Genomic DNA, 26,260 nt, shown 5'->3' on the forward strand with positions numbered 1-26,260 from the left:
TTGATATCAGATTATTTTGAATTTTTTTTACCATCATCTCCTTTTATAACAGTGTCTAGGAACTTTATTGTAGAGTCACTCACTGAAAAGCAGATCAATTTATAAGTTATAAATTGGGAGCTGTGCTCCTTAAATAAACCATATTTAGGGACATAGCTACAAATCTGAATTGATCTAAACTTCAAATGCAAACTTACAAGTACAGAAATATATTACCATAGAGATTATGTGTGATGCTTCCAGTTACCAAAATGTGTAGGTGAGACTTTCCACTGTATTACAGCACAAATATGACTTAAGTGAAGTACCTTTATGTAAATATTCTATAGTCATAGGCTTTCAAAGCAGACAGTAGCCCTGGGTAATGTATCACAGGTTTTGCAACAGAAGTAACTGAGGTCCAGAGAATTTAAGTCACTTCCACAAAATCACCAAGTTAGTCCATGACAGAGCTGCAATTATGATACAGATTTCCTGTGTCCTGGTCCAGTTTTAATTTAGAAGCTTTTCTTTCAAATTATTTCAACAATTCATTCATGAAAGTAACAGCCTATTTAGTCGAGGCCCTCATATCTTTAACTGCATGTTTCTCTCTACACAAGTAGAGAGTCTTAAAATACCAGAATGTAGACAGGCCTGAGGGATGATAGGACTTTTTTCTAAACATTTGGCTCAGATGCCTGTGGATATTTGTCACCAGTTTAAACTTCTAGCTCCAAGTCACCTTCTGACCCAGGGAAAACGGATACCATGCTACAAACAGGCTTTTAGTGTTTAACTTTGAATTTGGGACAAGCTTCCTGATGCGAGATGAATAAAGAAAAAGTAATAATAATAGTGATTCAGGCTTCTGCCAGGAAGCTACATTTTGCTTGTAGAGAGACTACAGTCCAGTTACAGCAGAAAAATCACATTTTGTTTTTCTATCTGTTCTGTTTTTCCTCAAGTCAAAGCCTCTATGCCTTTTTTTTTTTTTTTTTTTTTTTTACTATTTAATTCCTATTCTGGGGCTTTGGGAGATGTTCTAGATAGTTATATAAGCAGTCTATTTTATTTTGTTAAATAAAATATTTAAATATGATTTTGAAAAAATACAACTTTACCTTCTTTTATTTCTATGGAGAGTCTTATATTCCTTTTGATTATTATTATTATTGTTTACTTCAGAGAAGAATTTTATTTTGCATTTAGCTAACTGTTCATTACAGTAAAAGCATGCTAAATAATAACACCTTTATGTAATATAAGATATGCTTATGTAATAGGGTTTTACAGCTGACTAAGAATTTCCACAGATATTATGAACTCTTTCTTTTGAACCAATAAGGTAGAAAATATAAAGTATTATCTCTGTTTTGTAAATGAGAAAATTAAGACCCCAATACATCATGTTTATAAAGAATTTATAAGGAAAGAGAGCTTTATTGTAGTCGTCTGACACAGGGCCAGTTGCTATCTGGACTCTATCCACGTTGAGTTAGTAGAAGTTGAGCAAGCTCAAACAGCTGCTTTCTCTTCATTGACTGCTCAGGCAAGGTGCATGCCATCCCTCACAAAAATACTGCCCCAGGGCTCAAATAAGTCTGTCTTGACATCAGTAAAATATCATTAAAGTAAACAGATGTTTTAGATCTTAACCATATTTCCACTTTTCTCAAACAACTCTACCAAAGCCAAATGTGCAAACAATTGCCAAAAACTTTATATTAGAAAGAAAGAATTAAATTAAATGTGTATATGTACCACTTAATTTGCCAAATGCATTCTAATACCAAAGGATAATTTTTGGGGGTTTTGCTGGTTTGCTTTTCCTGAAATGCTTTGTAAGTAATCAAGAGCTAAGCACAAACCTGCCCAAAGGGAAAAACATGAGATAAATAAAAATAATTATAAATATAAATAAATAGTAAATGAAAATTTATTATTGTCATTTCAAATCTCCCATTTATACTTTTTCCTCTTCCACTCCCTCCCCAATTTTGTCCCAGGTGCCTAGGATTCATTGCTCCCTTATCCTTCCTCCTATCAAACCTAGTAACTGGGAATAATCTGATAAAAATTGTTTTAGTTATTGGAGGAAAAGTCTGTAATGAGCCAATCAGGGAATCCATTCTAAAAGTACTAATAACATCCACATTTCTTCAGTGCCCATTAAGGCCATGCATTTTAATTTAACTCCTCAATATGCAGATGAGGAGAGGAAACTGAATCTTTAAGAAGATCAGGAACTTGTCAAGGTCACAAGGTTAGCAAACGGCAAAGTCTAGACCCAAAGGTGCGAATCCAAAGACCCTTCTTTTGTTAACTGTGTATTGAAAGTAAATGGAAAAGAAGTGCTAACTGTAAAAAGCTCTATATGTAGAAAAATGGTAATAGTTAGGAACTCTTGGGAAGCTCCCAAAATAAAAATGTAAAACAAAAAGTTATTGCTGAGTCAGTGTCCTACTCCTACTGCCTGTAGGCCTAGTTGACAGAATATGTGCTTTTAGCCAAAAGAATATAGTATTGTGACACAGTTTATTTATTTATCTATTTATTTATTCTAAAACGACTATGTTTAAAAAATAGGGTAAAAAATAGAAGAGTCAAAGAACAAATATTGAGAGATGTCATCTACTTTCCCAAATTTTTTGAAATTCACTAAATAAATCCCCCAAGACATCATTTAGGTATGGTCATACTAAATTAGCATGGAGCCTTACATTTTAGTGCATTTCAATGAGGCTATCTGAGCCACCTGTCCATTGGTATCACTTATATACTCTCAGAGCCTTCTTCCCTGGCTCTTGCTGCTTTCCATACCCTCTCTCCTGTCTTCCACATCCTGCAGACTCCATAGAGGCATAAGTTTCTACCGAGGTGTGACTTGAAACTTGCTTTTGAAGAGAAGAAAGACAGGCTGAATTTTTTTTTTTTTTAATCACCTAAGACAGGAAAGGGACATTACAGGCAGAGAAGTACCTATTCTGAAATCATTCCAGTGAAATTGTCATCTTGGAAAGCATCTCCCTGAAATTCAGCTGGCCATGTTAGGTCACTTTGGGCATATACCATGGGGCAATTTTAGGGTTCTATCCTGAAGAAACTCAAAAGCCCTCTTCAGAAATAGTAGGAATCTGGCTGGCAAATTTCCATTTTGATTATAACCAGACAACTTTCACTTTCTATTAGAAAAGACTTGAAGCAATTTTAACATTTGGATTGTGGAACTCTCCATGGGCAAGTAGAGTGTCTATGACAGCTGAATTTTATTCGTCTATAGTGTGAGCCACAGAGTCCATCTGGGATACTGGGGCTTTTACCCAGAGCCACTATGTCAGTTGATTCTCATGGCCAGACAATATTGAGAAAAAGATCTTAAAAGGCAAATTACCATATAACAAGCTTGCATGAAAAGAGCTTAATATTATTAAATCTGTGTCCTAGGACGCTAACTATAGGGCATCTGGACTATATTAGTTCCCCATGAGGCTCAGAAAGAAAAGAATGCCAAACAGGTAAATTGTGATAAGAGGTCAGGCTGGAAGGAAAAATCTGAAATTTGAAAGAAAATCTGGGAAAGAGACATCCAGATGGAGCTTAGTGCAAAACACTGCAAACTCAAGGATGGCCTCCCAATCCTGAAAAATGCCTTTCCTTCAAACAGAAAGGTGAATGAAAGCATATTTCCCTTAAAAACTAAAAATAAGCCAGCTATTCAAAATTTTTTTCTTAGAACTGGACTGCTCTTACTCCTAGGACTTTAGCAAATGTTGCACCCAAGGAAAGTCAAGAGACACAAGGTAGCTCAGGTGAGCGGGACACTTGGCAACTTTACAAGACATATTTATATGCTGAATATACTAAAACTTACCAATTCTATTTTATTGTGTCATCCTTCCTATGCCCCAATACAAACACCCACAGTGAAACTTAGTCTATTCACTGATTTATCTTTATAGAACCAATTCTAATTCAATTTGTTGTCATCCTTTACATAACAGAATACACTCCCCCACTCCATTTTTTAAAACAAAGAAACAAAAATGATTCTAAGTACTGTATAAGGAAATATTTCTAGGCTAATGAGAACTCCATTGGTTTACAAACCTATGAGTTGTGTCTAAGCAAAATTCAGTTCAGCTATACTATGCTTAAGAGAGAACAACAAAAGCCACAAATAAAAAACTTGCCTAATCTAATCAACAATTATCAAAAGTTAAGGAAAAATAGGGAAGGATTGAAGAAAGAAGTGATTTTTTTTTTAGTTCTGGGAGCTGCTTTGTAAATCCCTGTGCAGTGAAGCAATGCCTCTCATTCCAAATGCAACCCAGAGCAATGCAGAGTGGAAAACAGGTTTCCAGTTTTTAATAGAGACTTCTACGACTATCATAGTTTCACAAAATAAAACCTAGAAGGGCATAACACTGTAGCACCTTAAAGGCTTGAACACCAGCTCTCTGATAGAATTTGCAGTTGCTCTTCATTCATCAGCCTCAAGTCTCTTTTTTCCCAGTACAAACTCCTTTTTTTTTTTTTTTTTTGAGACAGAGTCTCACTCTGTCACCCAGGCTGGAGTGCAATGGTGCCATCTCGGCTCACTGCAAGCTCCGCCTCCTGGGTTCACACCATTCTCCTGCCTCAGCCTCCCGAGTAGCTGGGACTACAGGTGCCCGCCACCACGCCTGGCTAAATTTTTTGCATTTTTAGTAGAGACGGGGTTTCACTGTGTTAGCCAGGATGGTATCGATCTTCTGACCTTGTGATCCGCCCGTCTCGGCCTCCCAAAGTGCTGGGATTATAGGCATGAGCCACTGTGCCCAGGTTTTTTTTTTTTTTTTTTAATTCTTAGAACAGAGTCTCTCACTTAACATGGAATGGTCAGTGCCCTCTGTCCTCTCAAAGCAAGTATACCCCTTTTTGCTGAAACCTCAGAGGTTTTATGCTTATAGCCAAAGATCAGGAAACTAGGAACTTTGCATTTAATCTTTCCATGGTAGTCAGTTAACTTCACTGTCCAATCCACTCCACCAAAAATTCTAGCTAAAAATTCATCACAATACGAAAACCACAGTGCCCTGAATTAAACTGTAACTTTCCATTTATTTAATATAAAAATTTGAGAATGAAAGAATGAGAAAAAAAAAGCTTTAAAATACTTCCAAACTAGCATAAATGAATCTGAGAGGTTCTTCTACCTCAAGAGCAAATAAGCCTATTACCATGAAAGCTAAATGAAAATATTAAATCTCTATAAATTGTATTTGCTATGGGAACCATCAGTATTTTCAGAATTCCATAATAAAAAAAATTTAAAGTTGATGACCACAGAACAACCATATTGAATATCAAAAATTTAATTGAAGAATTTCATAGCTACAAATTATCTGGTAAAATTCCACCTGCATCTCTCCTTCCAAGTTAAACCCATCATTTTTTATTATGAATTTGAAAACCTACAAAGAAAGAACAGTGCAGCAAAGTAAGGAAAGTGTGAGTATGAAAAATGTGCCAATATCCCACACCAGTTTCTGCTTTCTGGAGTCAATTTCATAAAAGTCTCCTGGGAGTGAAGGGAGTGAGGTAAATTCACAGCTTTTGGAAAGTGAAGAGACTTGCTACAGAGTCTGGGAAAAGATGGTCACCCCACTACTGTATCCAAATAGTCCTGGGAGCTGCTTTGTAAATCCCTGTGCAGTGAAGCAATGCCTCTCATTCCAAATGCAACCCAGAGCAATGCAGAGTGGAAAATAGGTTTCCAGTTTTTAACAGAGACTTATATGACTATCATAGTTTCACAAACTAAACTCTGAAGCAGACAGGGATAGTAGACAGGCATGAGGTGGCACTGGGGCATGGAGTGGATCGTGCTTGGCTTTTCACACACTGGAAACCAGCACAAAGTAAATGTATGTAGGGCTGCAAAACATGAGAGGGGCAGTGATGCTTCAGATCATGGGGCCATTAGAAACTCTCCATTGGGAAGCGCCTTTTGTTTTTCTTTCTTTTGTTTTTTGCATTAGTAAACCTACAAAAGGAAATAATACAATATGGCCTTTTTATTTGAACAGTAAAAATTTTAAATGGGTTTTAAAAGCTTATTAACACACAGATAAAATCACTGATATATTACCAAAATGATCATAGTAGAATAAAATATAAAAATTGCATTTTAAAAGTTTTATGCTAGGCTTAATCTCTCTGAAAGCAAAAGTTGTTTCTTTATTTCTCTGTAATATCTAACACCTTGGTTCTCATAATCACCCAATAAGCATTTATTATCTCTATTATAATTAAATAATAATTTTTTTGAGACGGATTTTTGCTCTTGTTGCCCAGGCTGGAGCGCAATGGAGCGATCTCAGCTCACTGCAACCTCACCTCCCGGGTTCTAGCAATTCTCCTGCCTCAGCTTCCCGAGTAGCTGGGAGCTGGGATTACAGGCATGCACCACCATGCCCAGCTAATTTTGTATTTTTAGCAGAGACGGGTTTTCACCATGTTGGTCAGGCTGTTCTCAAACTCCTGACCTCAGGTGATCTACCCAGCTCAGCCTCGGAAAGTGCTGGGATTACAGGCGTGAGCCACCACGCCCGGCCTGTTATTATTAAATAGTAATCCAATAATAATCATCTGCCATATTAATGAGTTCCTATTATTAGTTGGGAGTCATGCTATCATGTAAGTGTTAGATAGATAGATAGTATTCATCATAATTACTTGAAGTATCATTCCAATTTGATAGATGAAGAAACTGTAACACAGAGAAATCAAAAAAATTGCCCAAGAAGATGCAAATACAATTTCCAAAACCTAAATTTGAATTCGGGTCACTCATACTTGAGTGAACGAATTGTGGAAAAAATTTTTCTAGATTTTCACAAATAGTACTCAATTGGCATTTATGCATGGGTGGATCTAAAATATAAAATGACTTCATGACATAGTCCCTATCTCCCAGGAAACTTATTCTTGGTTAACACCAACACACTTGCAACATAAGGACCATCCATTGAAAGGAAAGGGGATATTTATTGCAGATAAGAATCTCTTAGTTTCTTAGAGGATATAAGATTTGAAACAGAACTTGGAGGAAAACATCAATAGGCAGAGGGAAGATAAAAAGAGAAGCATGGAAGTACCTAAATCACAAAAGTTAGATGTGGGAACAGTAAGAAGTTAGATCTGAAGTGAGAAAAGATGCTGCATGGTGTGCAGCAATCGGTAGTGTTAAGGACAATAATGGAAATCATAGTATTTATTTAGATACAGTGGAGGAGAACATAAGCAGTCTTGCAAGGCAGCTGGATACTCTTGGCACTCTTAGGTAAAAAAAAAAAGTCACACAGAAGTAAGGTCAGTATAATGTGTTAAGTGTGATGCAATAGTCGATGGCAGCTCAGAATAAATTGTTAAACTGGAGAGTGACATTATAAAAGTGGGACTTAGACTAATCTGGTGGGAATATGTAAAATGGATTCATGGAAAGAAAGCATTCTCAGCATGGTATGGTTCCTGCATGGCAGAGGTATACTGACTGTTGTGAGATGGCCAGAGGAGCACTTAGCTCAACTAATGAGAGAATGTCAGTTCTGGGTGGAATCTGGACAGTATAGAATAAAAGGGGATAGAGAGAGAGTGAGAGAGTTTGTATGTGTCTGTGTGTGTTGGGGGTGGCAGCCTCAAGCAATTCCTTATTTTGAGGCTAAGAATGACAGTTGATGTGACTAAAACTCAGAAATGGGCTAGATCAGCAGGATCTTGTATGTCATACTAAGATGCTTGAACCTTATTCTTTCTACAAGTTATAGGACCCAATGAAAGTTGTTAAGGAAGGTAAAGACAAAATTAGATATTAGTTTTATATCACACTAGCAACAGAAGGCACCAATATATGTGTTTGTTGGAAAGCAGACACACGAGAGGCAAGGAGATGAATTTAGATGCTATCACAGTAACTGAGGGATAGATGATGAGGGTCGAAACTGAGGCATTTGTAGTAGGGATGGAGAAGAGGTACACTTGAGAAAGATTTAGCAGGTAAAATGGTAGATCTTAGTGAATGATTGGAATTGTGCTGATTGAATGACCGGGTAGCATCATGTTGCCATTAACTGGCATAAGGGGGACTACATAAGCAAAATGACCAAGTCTTGAAGGGAAGCCAATAAATTAAGTTTTGGATACACCGAACTTCAAGTGGTTCTAGGCTGCCTTAGGGACAGTTGAATATATATATTTATCTGAAGTTCATGTGAAAGATTGGGGTTGAAGAGATGTTATAATTATCAGCATTCACCTGTTAAACAAAACCCTTAATTCTAGGTGGCCTAGGAAGAGAATATCCAGAGAGAACCAATGAACTAAATCCTGTAAGAAAAGCAAAATGCTACAGGAAAAGAGAAGAAGGAGCCCATGGATGAAGCTGAGAGGGAAAGGTCAGGGAGGTGGAGGAAGAACCTTCAGAGAGTAGCATTTTAGGAAAGCTGGAGTGGTCAATGGTCTCCAATAAAGGAGAAAGGCCTGATAAGATGAGATGAAAAGGGACCCTTGGAATATCACAAATTTTAATCCTCACCATGCTAACCAGCTTAAGTGGAAGGAGAGGCCAAGTGAGGGCATAGGAGGCAGAGACAGAAAACTGCACTTATCCTTTTAAAGCAGCTGGGCTAAGAATAAAGACCGGGTGGGAGCTAGACACAGGCTGTGGGAGAGAGCTGAACTTGTTTACAAGCTAAAGGGAAAGAGCAGATAGAAAGGAAGTGGCTGAAGTTATAGAAAAGAGAGCATGACTGATGGAACAAGTTCCTCAGGGAGATGGAGAACAAATAAAACACAAAAGAACAAATCCAGGAGGTGCTTCAAAACAATTCAAAGATTTGGTGAAAGCAAAAAATACACCACCAGAGTTTATATCTGTGGTCAGTGAAATAGATTGTAATGTCACTTTCAGTGTCTCATTTAAGTACTCTAAAATTACTTTTAAGTAAATGTCTTAAATGATCCTTCTAAGAATCCCATCAGATGACAAAGGTGCATACTATTTCCTCAATATTTCAGATGAGGACACAAATTAACAGTGAGGTTAAGGACCCTCTGCAGGTAGCAAAACTGCTAAGTAGAACGAGGACCAGAACCCAGATGTTCTCTCACATGACGGCTGGACCAAGCTTTATTATACTCGTTATACTACATAGACTACAACAAGGCTATGATGCTTACATTGCAAGTAGTGTTTCCACTAATAATATAGTTTGCTGTCATCTTAAAGCTGAATTCACAATTGTGATTGGGCATCCCAAAATAAAAGGTAAAAAGGGGTACAAAACTGTGAGACTGTCTTTCCTCCTTCCTAATCCTAAACTTAAAAAAAAAAAGCATGTAAACATTTTTGAGTTTGAACATAACACCAGAAGGCTATAGGGACAAAGTTTGATTAATTAATTAATATTAATTAATATTGTTAACATTTTTCCTCTTCTTTTTTTTTTTTTGAGACGGAGTCTCATTTTGTTGCCTAGGCTGGAGTGCAGTGGCGTGATCTCTGCTCACTGCAGCCTCCCTCTCCCAGGTTCAAGCGATCCTCCTGCCTCAGCCTCCCGAGTAGCTTGAATTACAGGTGTCCACCACCATACCCAGATAATTTTTTTTGTATTTTTAGTAGAGACAGGGTTTCGCCAGGATGGCCAGGCTGATCTCAAAATCCTGACCTCAGGTGATCCGCCCACCTCAGCCTCCCAAAGTGCTGAGATTACAGGAGTGAGCCACGCACCCGGCCTCTATCTTCTCTGTAGAAGGCAAGATTTAGATAGGAATAATCTTGCTTTATTGTAATTTCCCTTATACATTGTTTCTTAGTGAATATTTTAGTATAAGATGAAGCCACCTTGATTTATTTGAAGAGTTTAGTTTTTATAACATTGATAAAATGAAATAAAAACCTTAAGGTTGCCAATATGGTCACACCTTTAAAGCAAAATTTTCCATAGGATAGACTACTTCCCATGCAAATGCCAAGAGTAAATAGTCTTTTAAATATTGAATATCACAGCTCATTCGTCTTACGTAAAATTTAGATAAATATATGTGAACTTTATATGGAGATAAATTTAAAGGAAAAATAGATTATCAGTATTTTCCTGATAATTTCATTCGGACTCCAAAAGCCTACTCAAGCTGTGACTTTTAGTTATAAGAAAAGTTCAAAGACATCATATTTATCAGTAAGTTGATACTGTCTCATGCTACATTTTTAGTGAAAATTATAGTTTCATGGATATAAATAATAAAAAATATTAAATCAAGGAATATCTTTAGATAACTCTAAGATTTGTCTTATATAAACTTGTGTAACTTGCCCAAATTTATACAATAGATCAATTAATAATCAACACTTCCAGTCTTTTCCCCCACCCTTACTATATCTCTAATGTGTAAATCTAAGCTTTTCAATGTTGTGATCTCAGAGAAGAAAATCAGATTAAAAATCAGCTGATCCATGTCCATACATTTTAAGAATGCCATGTAAGGCCAGGTGATGATGCATTAATCATTCTTCAAACCAAAGAAAACTGTATGATTTTTAAAAACTACATTCTGTGGCCATAGATTAACATGATTCCAATCTTCTAATTTCCAGCTTCTTAAAACAAAGCTTCCTCTTTCTGCTTTTGCCTCACATCCTGCATTAGGTACCTGTCTAGAATGATGAACACAATGAATTTCAGGCCTGTAGCGATAGTGCTCAAAGTGTGAAGAGCAGAAAGTAAGAGAGAGGAAATATTGAAAATGAAAAACATGCATTCACCTGGAAACACATGCGAATGGCATGTGTCTTTTGCATAGTAGAATGATTCGCCTAATCCACCATGAGGGGTATTTGGGCCTTGAGTTATTTTTCCAGAAGTGATGGTGAATTTGCAATGGTTTATCTACAAACTTCAACTAAGCAGCCTTATAAGTAAAATGAATAACTAGAATAGCAAGTTATTACCAAAATAATGTGTAGCCTTGGAACATAAAAGCCAACAGGTCCACAACAAGATTCAGAGTGTCAGTCAAAGATTTAATACAGTGGTTCACCAATGTAAATCAGAGTCAACTGGAGAGCTCTAAAAACATACAGATGCCCAGACCCCATCCAAACTTCCCAGATATTTGGAAAGTAGGGGGGTCTAGAATCTATATTAGTCACAAGATCTTAGGTGATTCTTTATACCATTTTTTATCAACACTGATCTGTAGCTTGCTTACCAACTACCCTACGAGTCATGGTCCAAGTATACATTGTGTTAGTCAATATTAAAAATTCACTAAATCTATGAATCTACCAATGTACATATGTAGAAAGAGATATACTCTTCAAACTAAAGCTTCAGTTTAGTTTGAATAAAAGTTATAGGTGTCAAAATTTATCTAAAGACAAGAAGCAAAGAAAATGTAGCCTAATATTTATGTGCCATTCAGTCTTCTTGGCTTCACAGTCTACTCAGTAATGAACAATAACCATAGTGGATCTAGTCACACAACTGTATTTTGTCCATTGAAATCGTAAGATCTAGGCCACTAAAAGTAGCTGACCTTTTTGCTCACTGAGGTAGGGACCATAAAACTCCTAATAGTGGTGCTTCCTTATATCCTTCATAGCAGAACTCAGTTCAGTAGAGTATATTGCCCACACCACCCAGGTAAGGGCTACATTTCCTAGCCCCTCTTGAAGTTTTGTGTGACCATATGACTAAATTCTGGCCAACTGTAAGTAAGTTTAAATGTTATGAAGACTAAAGTCTTCATAAAAGGGGGTAGGGTGGGGAATGGCTCAGAGTTTTTGTTTTCCATCCTCTAACTACATGCCTAGAAAGTACATGCAATGGCTGGAGCTTCAGCAGCCATTTAGGACCATAAAAATAAATTTAAAAAAAAATACCTAGAGATATGGGAGCCAGGAGAGGTAGAAAAAGCCTCAGTCTCTGATGACTTTGTGGAGCCAATATGCCAGCCTTTCACTACCTCCTTAAAAGCATTTCTTTATATTTAAAAAAGAAAACCTTTTTTTTTTCTTTTTGAGACAGAGTCTCACTCTGTCACCCAGACTGGAGTGCAGTGGCACGGTCTCGGCTCACTGCAACCTCTTCCGGGTTCAAGCAACTCTCGTGCCTCAGTCTCCTGAGTAGCTGGGACTACAGGCATGCGCCACCACGCCTACCTAATTTTTGTATTTTGGGTAGAGACGGAGTTTCGCCATATTGGCCGGGCTGGTCTTGAACTCCTGACCTCAGGTGATCTGCCCACCTCGGCCTCCCAAAGTGGCATGAGCCACTGCACCTGGCCGGAAAACCTTTTTTTGTTTGTTTAAACTACTGCGTTCTGCTACCTGTACCCACTATAAAATACGAATGTCCTACATGTTTCATAGCATGTATTTCAACAGTAATGAGTTTAAAACAATTTATGAGTTAACATGTATCTTAAGCTATGTATACATATTTATACATATTCTGTACCTCCTTTGAAATGACATCATCCAAATACTACTGAGTGTTAACTATCTGCTTCCTGATTTTTTTACCGTAACAATGAGATAAATGGCAGACATATCATAAAAATGCAAGAGACCATGACATATAAGACTGTGAGCCCCTCATCTCTCAGTAATCAAAAGTTAGCTTGGGTCCAGGAGGATATCAGTGTAGGATTGCAACATGATGGCTGTAAATTCATGGGCCGTGAGCCAAATATATACTCAGATATATTTTATTTGTCATATGCGATATCCTCTGAAAATGTTAATTCTGAATGCCTTAAAGTGGGCATGCACCTTCAGTTCTCCACAGGCCCCATCATCACCTGTTGATGTACAAACACTGGCTTGCTTCACTTGTTTATATTACCTGCCTGGCCTCTGAAAGCATTGAAGTTTACAGTATTTGGAAACAAAATGATACATTTCTGCACCTTCCCTTCTCCATTGCTTATCCCATGTTGAATACAATGATTCATAACAAAGATTATTTTCTAAAATTAAGCATGCCTACTTCTAATAACAAGAATATATACAGCTCACTAGATGCTAGGCATTAACTTAGGAATATAAATACACTGTAAATGCTCTAGCATTTTCCTTAACACAAATGTGGAATCTTTTGAAGACCACCACCCCAATGCACACACACTCCCACCACACGCACACACACTCGCACACACACCCTTTAAAAGCTGATTTTGTCGTTTTAACTCCCTGATTTTTCACACACACACACATACACCCACACAAACTCTTTAAAAGCTGATTTTTTTCATTTTAACTCCCTAATTTTTGTTACATTAGTTTTAACTAAAGTCAGCCCAACTCCCAAACTTTCTCCTTTCAGTTTCTTATAAATTTAGAAAATCAAATCAGTTCTTAAAACTCAGTGAGAATGGAACTGATTTTGGCTTAAAATGCCTAAAACTTTATTTATTTACTTTTATCTTCTCATTCATGTGTTTCTATCAGACAGGCACACTCAGATTATATTTTACATTTCTGGTAAATAACCACAGTCAAGTAAAGGTAAATATACCCTGAAGTCATAAAAAGAAAGAAAAAATAAAAACTTATTAATATGCACTTACATGCAAAAACAGATCTCCACATTTCCAAGAAGACATATTTGTACAAAATGTAAATATCACATTATGTGACTGTTATAAATAAAATTTGAAAAATGTACTTGCTTTTCATGTGTGCCTTAGATATTTCTTTAATTTAAAGCATCGATCTAAGCTTACTCTTCCCCAAACTCAAAATCAAATGGAGTTTCTAAATTATGACACCTTTATTAAGCTTGTGATAGGCCTGAACAGGAAAAAGAAAGTATTGCCAAGAATCCATACAATATCAACTTAAACCAAAATATGCATAGTAAGTAAGTACAATGTAAGTTAAGCAGCTCTGAATATACTATACTCTGGAATTATTTTCTCTATTATCTTTGATTAGGGCTATGATGACTTTCTTTTGCTGTTGAATTTTTATTACTTATATTCTCTTAAGTTGAGAAATAAAATACTGGAATTTTTTACAACACATATGCAAGCAATTACACATTCTGTAAAATTTGATGTTTGGAATTCCATTTTCTGTGCTATTTGGTTATACTGGTCACGGGGGGCACTGGGGTTGGATTGGAGTTGGGGACTTTTTTGCATCAAGCATCACATTCCTTACATTTATGTCAATTACTATTAAGAAAAATTATCTGCTCATTTTTCAAAAACACCTACAGAGTAATTATAACTATCTGGGAATGTCCTTTAAAATATGGCCTATTTCATGTACCTTGTGAAACATTCCTTTCATTTATACACATATTCAATTATTTCCATACTTTATTAAAGTACTTTATTTATTTTAACATAAATTAACAAAGAAAGTGGTATTAAAGGTTTTAAATTAAAGTTGGTTGTTTTGGTGGGGGAGGGGAGTAAACTGTTCTTTCTAGAGTCAAATTTTCAATTTCTATTGTAATTTTTCTGTATTTTTCTCCTCTTGTTTTCTTACTTCTTACTTCTACTTTCTATTCAATTATTTTTGCCACCCTTCCAAACAACACATGCTTTTCATGCCATTACAAAGAAACTCAAAAGTTTTTACCTTTTATAAATTACCTCATATTTTAAAAACATAAAATGTAACATAAAAAGTTCCAAGTCTTAGAAAGTGCCCCCTCTATGGGACTCCTGACAGATTGTTGGATATTCATCTACAAATTTGTATTTTCACTTTTCAAGCTTTTTAGAACTTCTGATCTCTAGATTAATTTTATAAACTTTTTGAAAGCAAAAACACACAGAAGCAGATATTTGTTCTAAAAATATAGATTAGATATACACATAGTATATATACATATATACTTGTATGTATGTGTCTATACATGAAAGTAACAGAAAAGGTTAATGAATGTCCAAAGTTTTAAAAGCTTGAGTTTGATGTTAAATGATTGAGTTGATGAAAATCTATAGTGGCTTATTTTAAAGGAGTACATGTCTGTATTTGAAATTGCAACCCTCAAGATTAAAGATTTAATAGAGGAATCAATTGAAATATTTTCTTATATACTACAACAGCTATGCATTTTTGCTTAACTATACCATATAACCCAACTGTAACATATGAAAATTGCATAGGAAAAAAATGTGGTCACCAGGCAACGTTTATCTTTAAAAAAAAAAAAAAAAGCTTGTGTCTAAGGGGTAATGTCCATGCAAATATTCCATGCCAAATAAGATATATACAAGGCATGCTGATTTCCTGCCTTCCGCCATCCAACCGGGAACCACCACTGTCCTGTTAATCAAGCCAGTAGGGTGGGAAAATACCACTGTTTAAGAAATCTGGCTTCTATCAGCCTCTGTCATGGAGAAACAAATGAGACTGCCTTCCAGTAAGCAAAAGTGATCACATTTTCACAAATGAAAATGGTAAAAAGAAGTGTAAACTGTTAAAGAGGAAAGAATGAGGAGCCAAAGACAAAAATCAAAGCTATCAGAGTTGCTGCAGAGGTTTTACTAAACAAAGAATTTTATGAAGCAGCTGAAGTTCAGTACAAAAAGACTCCACCCTAGCCAGCTTCTGCCGCGACTTTTCCTTGCTCTGAAAACTCCAGCCCACAGAACAGAGCTCCTCTAACTAAAATGCCTGTAGTGCTCCGTTTTAAGCATTCACTCTTTTCTTCTTTTAAACGTCCCACTCTCACACTCAGCCAAAAGGACTTATTGTAGGCTTTCCCAGAAAAATTTAGTAGTGTGCTCTCTCCAACGGCAGATCTAGAAGCTCCGGATTTACAAACATCCCAATTGTCTTTCAAGTCGTTTTCCAGGTGCAAATCCGTCAGCCCCCTTCTCAAACTTCAAACCAGAACCTCCTCTTCACGCTCTTCCTGAGGCTTAACATTCCACCTATTTCCCAAACCGTGCAATAAACACTACAAGCAAAGCAAATGGCAAACTCACCATCCTCGTCTTCTTCCTGGGCTTTTATTGAGACAAATTGCCCTAATAAAACAATAAGAATGAGGAGAGGTCTTGCTTCTGCCCAGATTGCCATCATGTCTAAATATTAGACATGTGGGTTCTCCTGAGAGTGAAAAGTAGATTCTGAGGTTATTGTAGCACCATGAAGTCAGCTGTGGGCTCTTCTTTCAGCACCAGCCCCAGGGCAGCCTCTGCAAACCCCCTTTTTCAGCACCAGCTCCAGCACAGTCTGCGAAAACTTTTTTCAAGCGATGCAGCTTTAAATAGGAAGAATGCTGCCTCCACTTCTTTTCCTGCCCCTTTTCAGCTTGTTCAGGCTCATAACCATCCAGTGTCTGCCAAGCAACGGTCTGATTGATGGTAAACAACCAAATCAGAACACGCGTCTCTGTGCCTGAACTTTCCCTATTTCATTTAACTTTTAAGCATAGATGGGGCTTAATAACAGAAACAAACATTTGTTTCTCTTTTCTTTTATTTTTTTTAAGAAAGGCTGTTAGAAGAAAAGGGTTCTATTTTCCCCTCCCTAACCCTTCCCCCCAGACACACACCCTTTAACTTTTCCCCTATAAGCTGAAAAAGACATTCTGAAGGAAATCCAGCCTTTTACCCTAGTTTTTTTATATTTAGATAATTCAAGACTCTCTTCTCCACCTTAAATCTTTAAACAATCACATTTTAACCCTTTCTTTTGACTGAATAGGGAGTATTCTTATCCCCTTCTCAGATTCGGTTTCTTTTCCCATATTCTGGAAGGGGATTATTAGAATGTTGCCCCGGTAAAGTCCAGGTGAGAAAACCATTTTGGATAAGTGAATTTGTGATACATTGTAATTTGAATTAAGAAGGCAGGTCCTTTCCTAATTTCTCCACATCTCTTGTTAAGGGGCCACATCTTCAGGTTCCTCTTGTCCCGGAGAGTTATACCATGTTGAAAAATAGTCTACTAAGCAGTGCAGAGGAATGGGAAGTACTCTACCTTTGGATGAAAAAAGGCTTGCTTCTGCCTTTTGTGAGTGGTTCTGCCACTCGATAATTTTGTAAATGTGCACATAGTCCTTTATCTCTGTGCACTCCAATTTTCTCATTTGAGAAAAGGGCTTTACCCTGACCAGTGTACAGGGTTTAGTGACACTAAAATGAGTAATGTATTATTAATGAAGTTCCAAATTGCAAAGAGCTACATAAAAGCAGATGGTGGTATTATTAGCTCTAAGCCAGCTTTGCAGGGAATATGATAGCCCCAGTTGCACATGCATTTTAAGGACGATTATCGATGAACTTTTGTGCCACCCTCACACTTGCCAAGATCTTAATGACCTCAGAGAGTTCTATACAATCTAACGTATTTGCCACCTTGAGTCTCCCTAGAATCAGAATGGATGTTCTATACAATACAAGTGAGTCAATTGTTTATAATTATTGGGTAACAGGTGCCTTGCACTGTGCTAAGCACTGGGTGGAAAGGATGACATAAAAGAAATAAAAGACATACCCATCACCTTCAAGGAACATATGTAGGTGTTGAGAAACTAAATTTACAAGAAATAAAGATATATAAGCCAGAGCATATAAATATGTGAGGGATGCATTAAGCCCAGAGAAAGGAGAAATTATAAAATGAGATTAGGCAAGCAAGACATTATTATTACTGTTCTTAATAGAAGAAATCCAAGAACCTTTGCATTTTAGCTTTGGAACCAGACTCTGGATAAATATTCCAGTGGAGGTCAACTTTCCCAGTTGTTTCCAGCTTTCTAACCCTGTATCCCTCAGTTTATCTTTTCATTTAGACATGTCCCATTTCAATGACTTCTGTCACCACTACACTGTTCTCAGGGATGCCCTTCCACTTAATGAATGGGCTAAGTAAGGACCAAAAATCACCTTTCAGTTAATTCTTTCTAGAATATCTTAGAGAGGCTAGGACTTGAAATCCATCTGACTATATATTCAAAGATAACAGGAAGATAAGTAAATGTGGGGGGGAGGAATTAACCTTTCTCTGAGCTTGCCAGTACTATTCTACCATAAGGCAATTTTAGACCAATACCACTCTGATACTGAAGGGCTGGCACAATTTTCAGGCACCTTGTGCGGCATTTTTACTGAAGTGCAAGACGGCAGACATTTATGGAGAATCTACAACTGTCAGATCCTATGTTGGAGATAAAACAATGATTAGGTAAGATTGTAGGACTTGTAGCAGAGTCAGTGTATGGAACACTCAGTGGCTGTTCAGATCAGTAGTTTAGTATCTGTTATCTGTTTGTTAATAAAGTTGTTTTAAATTTAACTATAAACATGGCTTATATAAGAAAGGTTAAAACCACCATGCAGTCTCTCACAGTTGCCGCCAGTTTCAGTCTCCTCTTCCCACCCTACTGAAAGCTCATGGTATGACAGAAGCATAGCAAATATTTGTCAGAAGACCTGAGACAAGTAAATATTCCATATTGTCCTTGTGAACTCTTGAAATCTTATTGCAATCAAGTCATAAATAGCAAAGTATTTTGCAACTTGGGCTTTTTCTCTATGTCTGGTTTTAGGGTCCCACATTACAATTTGGAAAAGACTAAAATATACACAGGTATTGACCAGGAATGTCTGTTTAATATATGTGGTTGAATTCAGAATAGAGGACAATGTCATTTCTTCGTCCTTAAAGAACTGATTATAGACCTCACTGCTGCAGTGGGGTACTCAGAAATCTGCCCCAATTCCAGTGAAGCATATCCTAACAGTGTATGTTTTGTAATAATATGTGCTAGTGGGTGAATATTTTCCAATTCTCACAGCAACCCTGAAAGGTACTTATTATTTTTCTCAAATCATATATAGGCGATTACGGTTCAAAGATGTTTACTTGCTCAAGTTTGCTCACCTAATAAGCAGTAAATCTACGGTTCCACTTCAGTGATGTCTGACTCGAGTGAATGTTCTCTCCCCTTTTTAGCTCTTTTTAGACCTACTTGACACTCAAACTTTTATTACCACCACACTGTCCCCAGGAGGAGCCTACTTCCAATTAATGAATGGGCTGAGTAAGCACCAAAAATCACCCTTCAGCTATTTCTTTCTGGAATATATGAGAAAATCAGGACTTGTAAACCACCTTGCTAAATATTCAGGAAGAATAACAGAAAAACAAATAATAAAAATCAAAGGTTCTTGCATTTCTTCCACCAAGAAAGGTGATAATAATGCCTTACTTACCTAATCTCATTTTATAATCTTCCCTTTCTCCGAACTTCTGCTGAGCTTAATGCATGCCACACATATTTATATGCTCTGGCTTATAAGAAAAGTTGTCTCAGCACCCTTTCAGGGTTGATCCCTCCCTCTGCACTCCTTATCCCATTTCTTCAAATCTCCTTGCAGATGTTACTCTGTCAGTGTCTCCTTCTCTCTTCTCTACCTTCCACCTTTCTTCTTCTGCTAGTACCTTTCCTACAGCCTGTAAAGCTGCTCCTCACTAATAGCCGATCTTGAAAATAAAAAAAGAAGGGGAGGTTTCCCTTAACCCCACATCTTCTGTGGTCTCTTTTTCCCTTCCACTCCTTCTTCTTTCAGTAATCCTACATCCCCGTATCAGGATCTTATTTCTAGCACTCTAGTATAGATTGCACTGCCAGAGACACCAACATCCCTTTGTTGATAAACCCAAAGATCTTTCTTCTTTCCCCTCCTAACAGTTGACATTCTGATTACTCCCTTAATACTGAAACCCTTTCCATTCATGGCTTCCCTGGTCTCACATACTCCTTTTATGCCTCCTGCTTTGCTAGTCAAACTTCCTTTTCTAATTCCTCTCAGAAAGTCATCTATGCTCTCCAGTCTTGTACTATCAGCTTTTTTCCCTTCTTTCCCATTGACTTGGGGTATATTAACTATTAAATTAAATCCCTTGACTGTATTTCTGTTTACATGTTAATGACTCCTAGTCAAGGCTTTCCTCCTGAGCTACAGACCTATATTTTTCAAGTGCCTCAGTTAAACATCTCCCACTGGAGAAGCATAAAACTCAGAATCCAAAATGAAACCATTATCTGCAATTGTTCTTTATACCTATTAACACTACCACCATTATCTTAGTCCCAAAGATCTGAAATAGGGAAGGATACTCTTCATTTTCCCTCAACCTGCATCCTATTACTCACCAAGTCCTCTTGATTTTGTTATGCATTCTTTCATTCAATTACCCCTCTTTCTAAGAAAGCTGACTCTCAGTTACCTACATAATATAATAACATGAGTTTAAGATAATAATAATGATGCATGCCTATTTCTTGGTTCCAGTCTTCTGCTTTCCTCTTGTTGTTTTATCCGGAAGAAACAGATTTTCCCAGACACATAAAGCAGTTTCACACCTCATAATTTTACTCAGACTCTGACCTTTGCCTGAAATAACCACCTCCCTGGTCTAATTTATTCCCTCATTTAACAAATATTTATTGAGGGTCTATTATTTGTCAGGTTCTAATGAAGGCACTAAGGATATATAGCTGTGAACAACACAGACAAGGTCCCTGATTCCACACAGCTTACAACCTTGAGTGGAAAAACGGCAATAAACAAGGAGGCAAATATACAGACAAGGTGATCTTAGACAATTAAATGCCATGGAAGAAATAAACAGTCAGTTATTTAAGAGTTGCTCAGGAGTTGGTGGCAGAAGGGATGCTTCAATAGTGCCATTGGGAAAGATGGCATTTTAAGGAAGCAACAGTGAATTGAAACCTAAAATTTGAAAAAAAAAAAAAAAATCACTGGAAAACACAAAAGAAGACATTTCAAGCTAAAGAAACAGCAAGTGGAAATGGCCTGGACTGGTATATGTGTTTTCTATTGCTGCCATAAAAATTACTACTGACTATGGCATAAAACACTAATATCTTATATTTCAGAAGGTCAGAAATCTGACATGGATCTCGTTGGGATAAAATCAAACTGTTAGCAGGGCTGTATTCCTTTTTGGGATGCTTGGGGAAAATCCATTTCCTTGTTTTTTGAACTTTTAGAAGTTACCTGCATTCCTTGTTTTGTGGCCTCTTCCTCCATCTGCAAAGCCAGCAACATAGCATATTCCTGACATGTCTTTGTTGTCACATTTTTCCATGACTACAAACTGGAAAGGACTTTTAAGGACCCATGTGACTACATTGGGCCCATCTGGATATTCCAGGATAGTTTCCCTCATCTCAAAGTCTTTAATCACATCAGCCAAGTCCTTTCTGATGTGTAAGGTAACATAGTCACAGGTTCTAGGGATTAGGACGTGAGCGCATCTTTGGGGGCTATTATTCTTTCTATACCATAGATAGAAATAAACTTAGATTGTGTAAAAGTAGGCAGAAAGCCATTATGGCTAGCATGATATAAGATTAGACACGAGGTTTATCATTAATTCCTTGTCGGTCATGGGGAAGAATTTAAATTTTTTTCCTAAATGCAATGAGAAATCAACAAAGCATTGTTATACAAACAAATGGCATACCCTAATATGCTACTTTTTTTTTTTTTTGAGACAGAGTCTCGCCCTGTTGCCCAGGCTGGAGTGCAATGGCATGATCTTGGCTCACTGCAGCCTCTGCCTCCCGGGTTCAAACGATTCTCCTGCCTCAGCCTCCCAGGTAGCTGGGATTATAGGCATGCACAACTAAGCCTGGCTAATTTATTGTATCTTTAGTAGAGATGGGGTTTCACCATGTTGGCCAGGCTGGTCTCAAACTCCTGACCTTGTGATCTGCCCGCCTCAGTCTCCCAAAGTGCTGGGATTACAGGAGTGAGCCCAGTGTGCCCGACCCTAACAGGCTAATTTTTAAAAGATCTGTATGGCATGTGAGAAACGTATTATGCGAAGGCAAAGATAGAAGCGGGGACACCAGTTAGAAGTACTCTTACTACAAATGAGAAATAATGGAGTCCTAAAAAAGGACAGTGGAAATAGAAAGAAGCAGAAAGATTCAGGATGTATTTTGAAAATAACATTTCTGATGGATTACAAAGAGCTAGAACAAAAATGAGAAATTGAGGAAGACACTTCTGCTGATTGAGTGGATGATACAGCTGGCAAAGCTCAACCATTGCCTCCCCTGACAAATGGGTCTGCTTCTTCATAAAACCCACGAGCATGTTCTGTGTAGACCTCTATTAACATCATACTATATTTACCTGTCTGTTTCCCTTATCATATTGAAACCTTCCTGAGATTAAAGGCACTGTTGGATCATTGTTTGCTTGATAGCTATTTCCTGAACATACATTGTTTGATAAGGAATCAATAGAAAATGATGATTGAATGACCATGAGACAAGTGGCAGTGAACATAAATAAATATGATTCCAAGGTGTCAATCCCAAAGAACCAGGAAAATGATTGTCCTAGAGAAAGAAATATCTAAGCAAGGAGGAGAAACTAGTAATAAAGCAGGAGAGCATAGAAATGATTAGGTGCATCTGTGCACATATATGCTTTGAAATAGCAAACCATAATTTTTTTTTTTTCTTAAGAGTGGTAGTCTTGCTCTCTCGCCCAGGCTGGAGTGCAGTGGCACGATCACAGCTTACTGCATCCTTGAACTCCTGAGCTCAAGGGATCCTCTCACCTCAGGCTCCTGGGCATGCACCATCACAATCAGCTATTTTTTTTAACTTTTTTGTAGAGATGGGTCTCTCCATCTTGCACAGGCTGGTTTCGAATTCCTGGGCTCAAACAATCCTCCTGCCCCAGCCTCCCAAAGTGCTGGGATTACAGACGTGAGCCACCTTACCAAGCCAACAAACCATATTTTTTTAACAGAAAAAGACTGCATATTGTGAATATACTTTTTTCTCACTGAAAGCCACTATGAAAATAATAACCAGAACAATAATAATAATGGTTAGACTGTATTAAGTACTTACTATGTGTCAAATACTGTGTTAGCACTTTATATGTATTAACTAATTTAATCCTAAAATCAACACTGTGGGGTAAGTGCTATTTTTTTTTCGTATTCTACAGATGAGGAAGGAAATTGAGGCTAATAAAAAAACTAATTTGCATCAAATTGCACGTCAAGGATGACTATTAATAGATCCTGCTTTGAAATCCTGGCTGCACAGTTTTTTCTCTTAACAAGGAGGTTCAAAGAAATTATGTGATGTTTATTTTCTTAGCTTAAGCTCCATCACTGCTTTTTAAAAAAATTACAGTATTGGGAGACTCACTCAAAATGTCATTATAATAATATCTTTTCAAGGAAAAGAAATGCATGTACCAATGAATTTAATTATCAATGCTATCTATATCCAAACTTTATAAATATGTTACCTCTATCTGAAAATCTCTGCTGAAAATATATCTTTAACATTTAGACATTATTAAAGATATTTCCTTTTTTGTATTAGAAATTTTAACCTTCATTCTAACATTCTTACGATATGAATTTTCATTTTAATCTGAATACTTATATTTTAGCTTAGTCATATTTTGAGAAAAGTTTGCATTTTACATTTTAGAATATTGTGCTGTCTCCTAAGGCATCAACCGTTACATTTAGAGATTATGGAGAGTCTTGTGAGCCAAGATCATAAATAACATGAGAGCTTGGTTTGTGTAGCACTCTTCTCTTTACATACTATTCCAGCTCACACATACTCTTTGAGACTTACAATAACTCAGTGAAATAATATGCACCAGATGATTGCTCCCATTTTATATTGAGATTCAGAGATATTAAGTGACTTGTCAGAAGTCACAGAATATAATGAATGGCCTCATATATTGGTTTTCAAGACCTAGCACTCTATCCACTGTAGCTTGATAATTAAACTGCAATTCAAATTTTATGAACTAGGAAGATAGCAACAAAAATGTCTGCAGATATGTGGTGGTTATGAGCCAGACAGAGTCTAAATGCTGGCCCCACCACTTACTACCTGGGTGATGATGAAAAAATCACATGTCTTTTCTGCTTTTCAATTTCCTCATCTGAAAAATGGGGATAATAATATTACCTGCCTCATTGGTAATTGTTGTGAGTATTAAATGAGTTGAAATTTATAAAACTCTTGGAACAATTTCTGGCATAGAGGTAATATTACATAAGTGCTGTTTAAATAAAAATAAGAAACTGTTAGCATTTCTTCTAAAAAACATATAATGTGTCATTAGTTTAAAATGTTACTATTGGCCGGGCGCGGTGGCTCACGCTTGTAATCCCAGCACTTTGGGAGGCCGAGGCGGGCGGATCATGAGTCAGGAGATCGAGACCATCCTGGCGAACATGGTGAGACTCCATCTCTACTAAAAATACAAAAAATTAGCCGGGTGTGGTGGTGGGCGCCTGTAGTCCCAGCTACTCAGGAGGCTGAGGCAGGAGAATGGCGTGAACCTGGGAGGCGGAGCTTGCAGTGAGCCGAGATCGCACCACTGCACTCCAGCCTGGGCAACGGAGCGAGACTCTGTCTCAAAAAAAAAAAAAAAAAGTTACTATTAAAATTTACTTAAAGACCAAAAACCCAGGCTAACTAGAGGGAAGTTTAATCCTGTACCACACTATATTCCACTCACCCTCATTCTGCTGTGTTTTTCTTCTTTTATATTATGTTTATTGAGATGTGGTTTACAGAATTTCATCTTTTTAGGCGTACAGTTGAGTTTTAGCAAATGTATACAATGTATACAATAATGTGACTGCCATTATATGATATTTTCTTCACTGCAAAAAGTTCCACCATTTGGAGTCAATCTCTTTCTTCCATTCCCATCCCTGGCACCATTGATCTATTTTCCATTTCTTTAGTTTTGCCTTTCTACAATGTTAGAAAGGCAAATGAAAATGAAATCACACCATATGTAGCTTTTTGTGCCTGACTCCAAGATTCATCCATGCTGTTGCATGTATAAGCAGTTCATTCCTTTCTTTAAAGCTTTTATGTTTACATTTTTAAAATTTATTTCCTCATTCTTAATCATTCATCCATCAGTTATTTTTTAAGCCTAATAAATCTTGAGACATGGATGATTGTTTGTATTGGAATAGACAATTCTCTGTAGCTAAATTGAGAGTCCATGAGTCAAGGCTTCCCCTGAGAGAAGCTTTTTAAATGGCAGGACTAGGCACAGGCTACAAAGGGGAAATTGTCCAGAAACGCAATGGCACCAAAGACCTCCTATAAGAAATGAGTGTGCTATGCTCCACGTCCTGCTTTTAAAAAGTTAAAGGCCTAAGTCTCAAGTTGTGTCTCAACAAATAAGGAGTCATTCATCTCAACAGGATCTGAGTTCTAGCATTGTTCAGTTGACAATTATGTGGCGACCAGAGGTCTGGGAAACGTGTCTTTTCTTGGTATGGAGAGGGCAGCACAGGGCAGGGAAGTCAAAGTGATATATTTTTTTCATATTTAGTCCATCAGTATTTTGTTTAATACTTTAAAGACTTCTGTGTATTGGAGAAAACTATCTCTTCTACTCCTTCAGTGAAATTAATTCTATTCTGCAGATTTATAGAATTTTCTGTCTTTGAGAGAAGATGAAAGGAGTTTTTTTATAAATTGGCCCTTGAGAGAAAAATAGAATTTTATATAAATCTGCCATTTTAAGTGCCATTTCTGTTGTATTTTTGTGTCTTGTATTTGAATGAAATAATTGCACTAGCCCTCAACATGCCAAAAGAATTCAATATCAAATTATTTGAAAATACTTTTTTAGAAAATCTGAGTAATAAAAATATTCATCCCTCTCTTCTTCTCCTGATATAGATGTATCAAATGGGAAATAGCCAGCAGTGATCAAGTCTTGATTAATACTGAAAAGCAGAAGCTTGTGCTCACAATCCCTGCCATCACAATTCTTTATAGTATGTAAGTACTTTAATAATCATTATGAAGCTAAAATGGCATTATTGATTTAAAAATATATGATGCTCCTGTAATTCCAGTTACTTGGGAGGCCAAGGCTGGAGAATCACTTGAGGCCAGGAGTTAGAGACCAGCCTGAGCAACATAATGAGACCCCATCTCTAAAACAAATAATAATAATAAAATAAATTAGCCAGGCATGGTGAGGACCACTTGAGCCCAGGAGTTTGAAGTTGCAGTGAGCTATGATCATGCCACTGCACTCCATCCTGGGTAACAGTACAAGACTCTGTCTCTTAAGTAAAAAGGAAAATATGTATGTGTGCGTGTATATATATATATTTCATTTGAATTAGAATTTCCATTTTAATATCTTCAAGTAATCAATGAGCTCACATTGGTATAAATAACAAATACGCATT

General features: G+C 37.0%; 1 protein-coding gene across 1 annotated transcript in view; it reads right to left on the reverse strand.

Annotated features, from left to right (window-relative positions):
* COL5A2 (collagen type V alpha 2 chain) overlaps positions 1-16,521 on the reverse strand; it is a 147,410-nt gene extending 130,889 nt beyond the window's left edge. The window contains exon 1 of the mRNA XM_054476909.2: positions 15,973-16,521. Coding sequence (XP_054332884.1) covers positions 15,973-16,069 — 97 coding nt within the window. The 5' untranslated portion in view covers positions 16,070-16,521. The remainder of the gene's footprint in view (positions 1-15,972) is intronic.
* Positions 16,522-26,260: the final 9,739 nt, after the last annotated feature.

This window comes from Pongo pygmaeus, chromosome 11, assembly GCF_028885625.2.
Source record: "Pongo pygmaeus isolate AG05252 chromosome 11, NHGRI_mPonPyg2-v2.0_pri, whole genome shotgun sequence".
In the NCBI taxonomy this organism is placed as follows: Eukaryota; Metazoa; Chordata; class Mammalia; order Primates; family Hominidae; genus Pongo; species Pongo pygmaeus.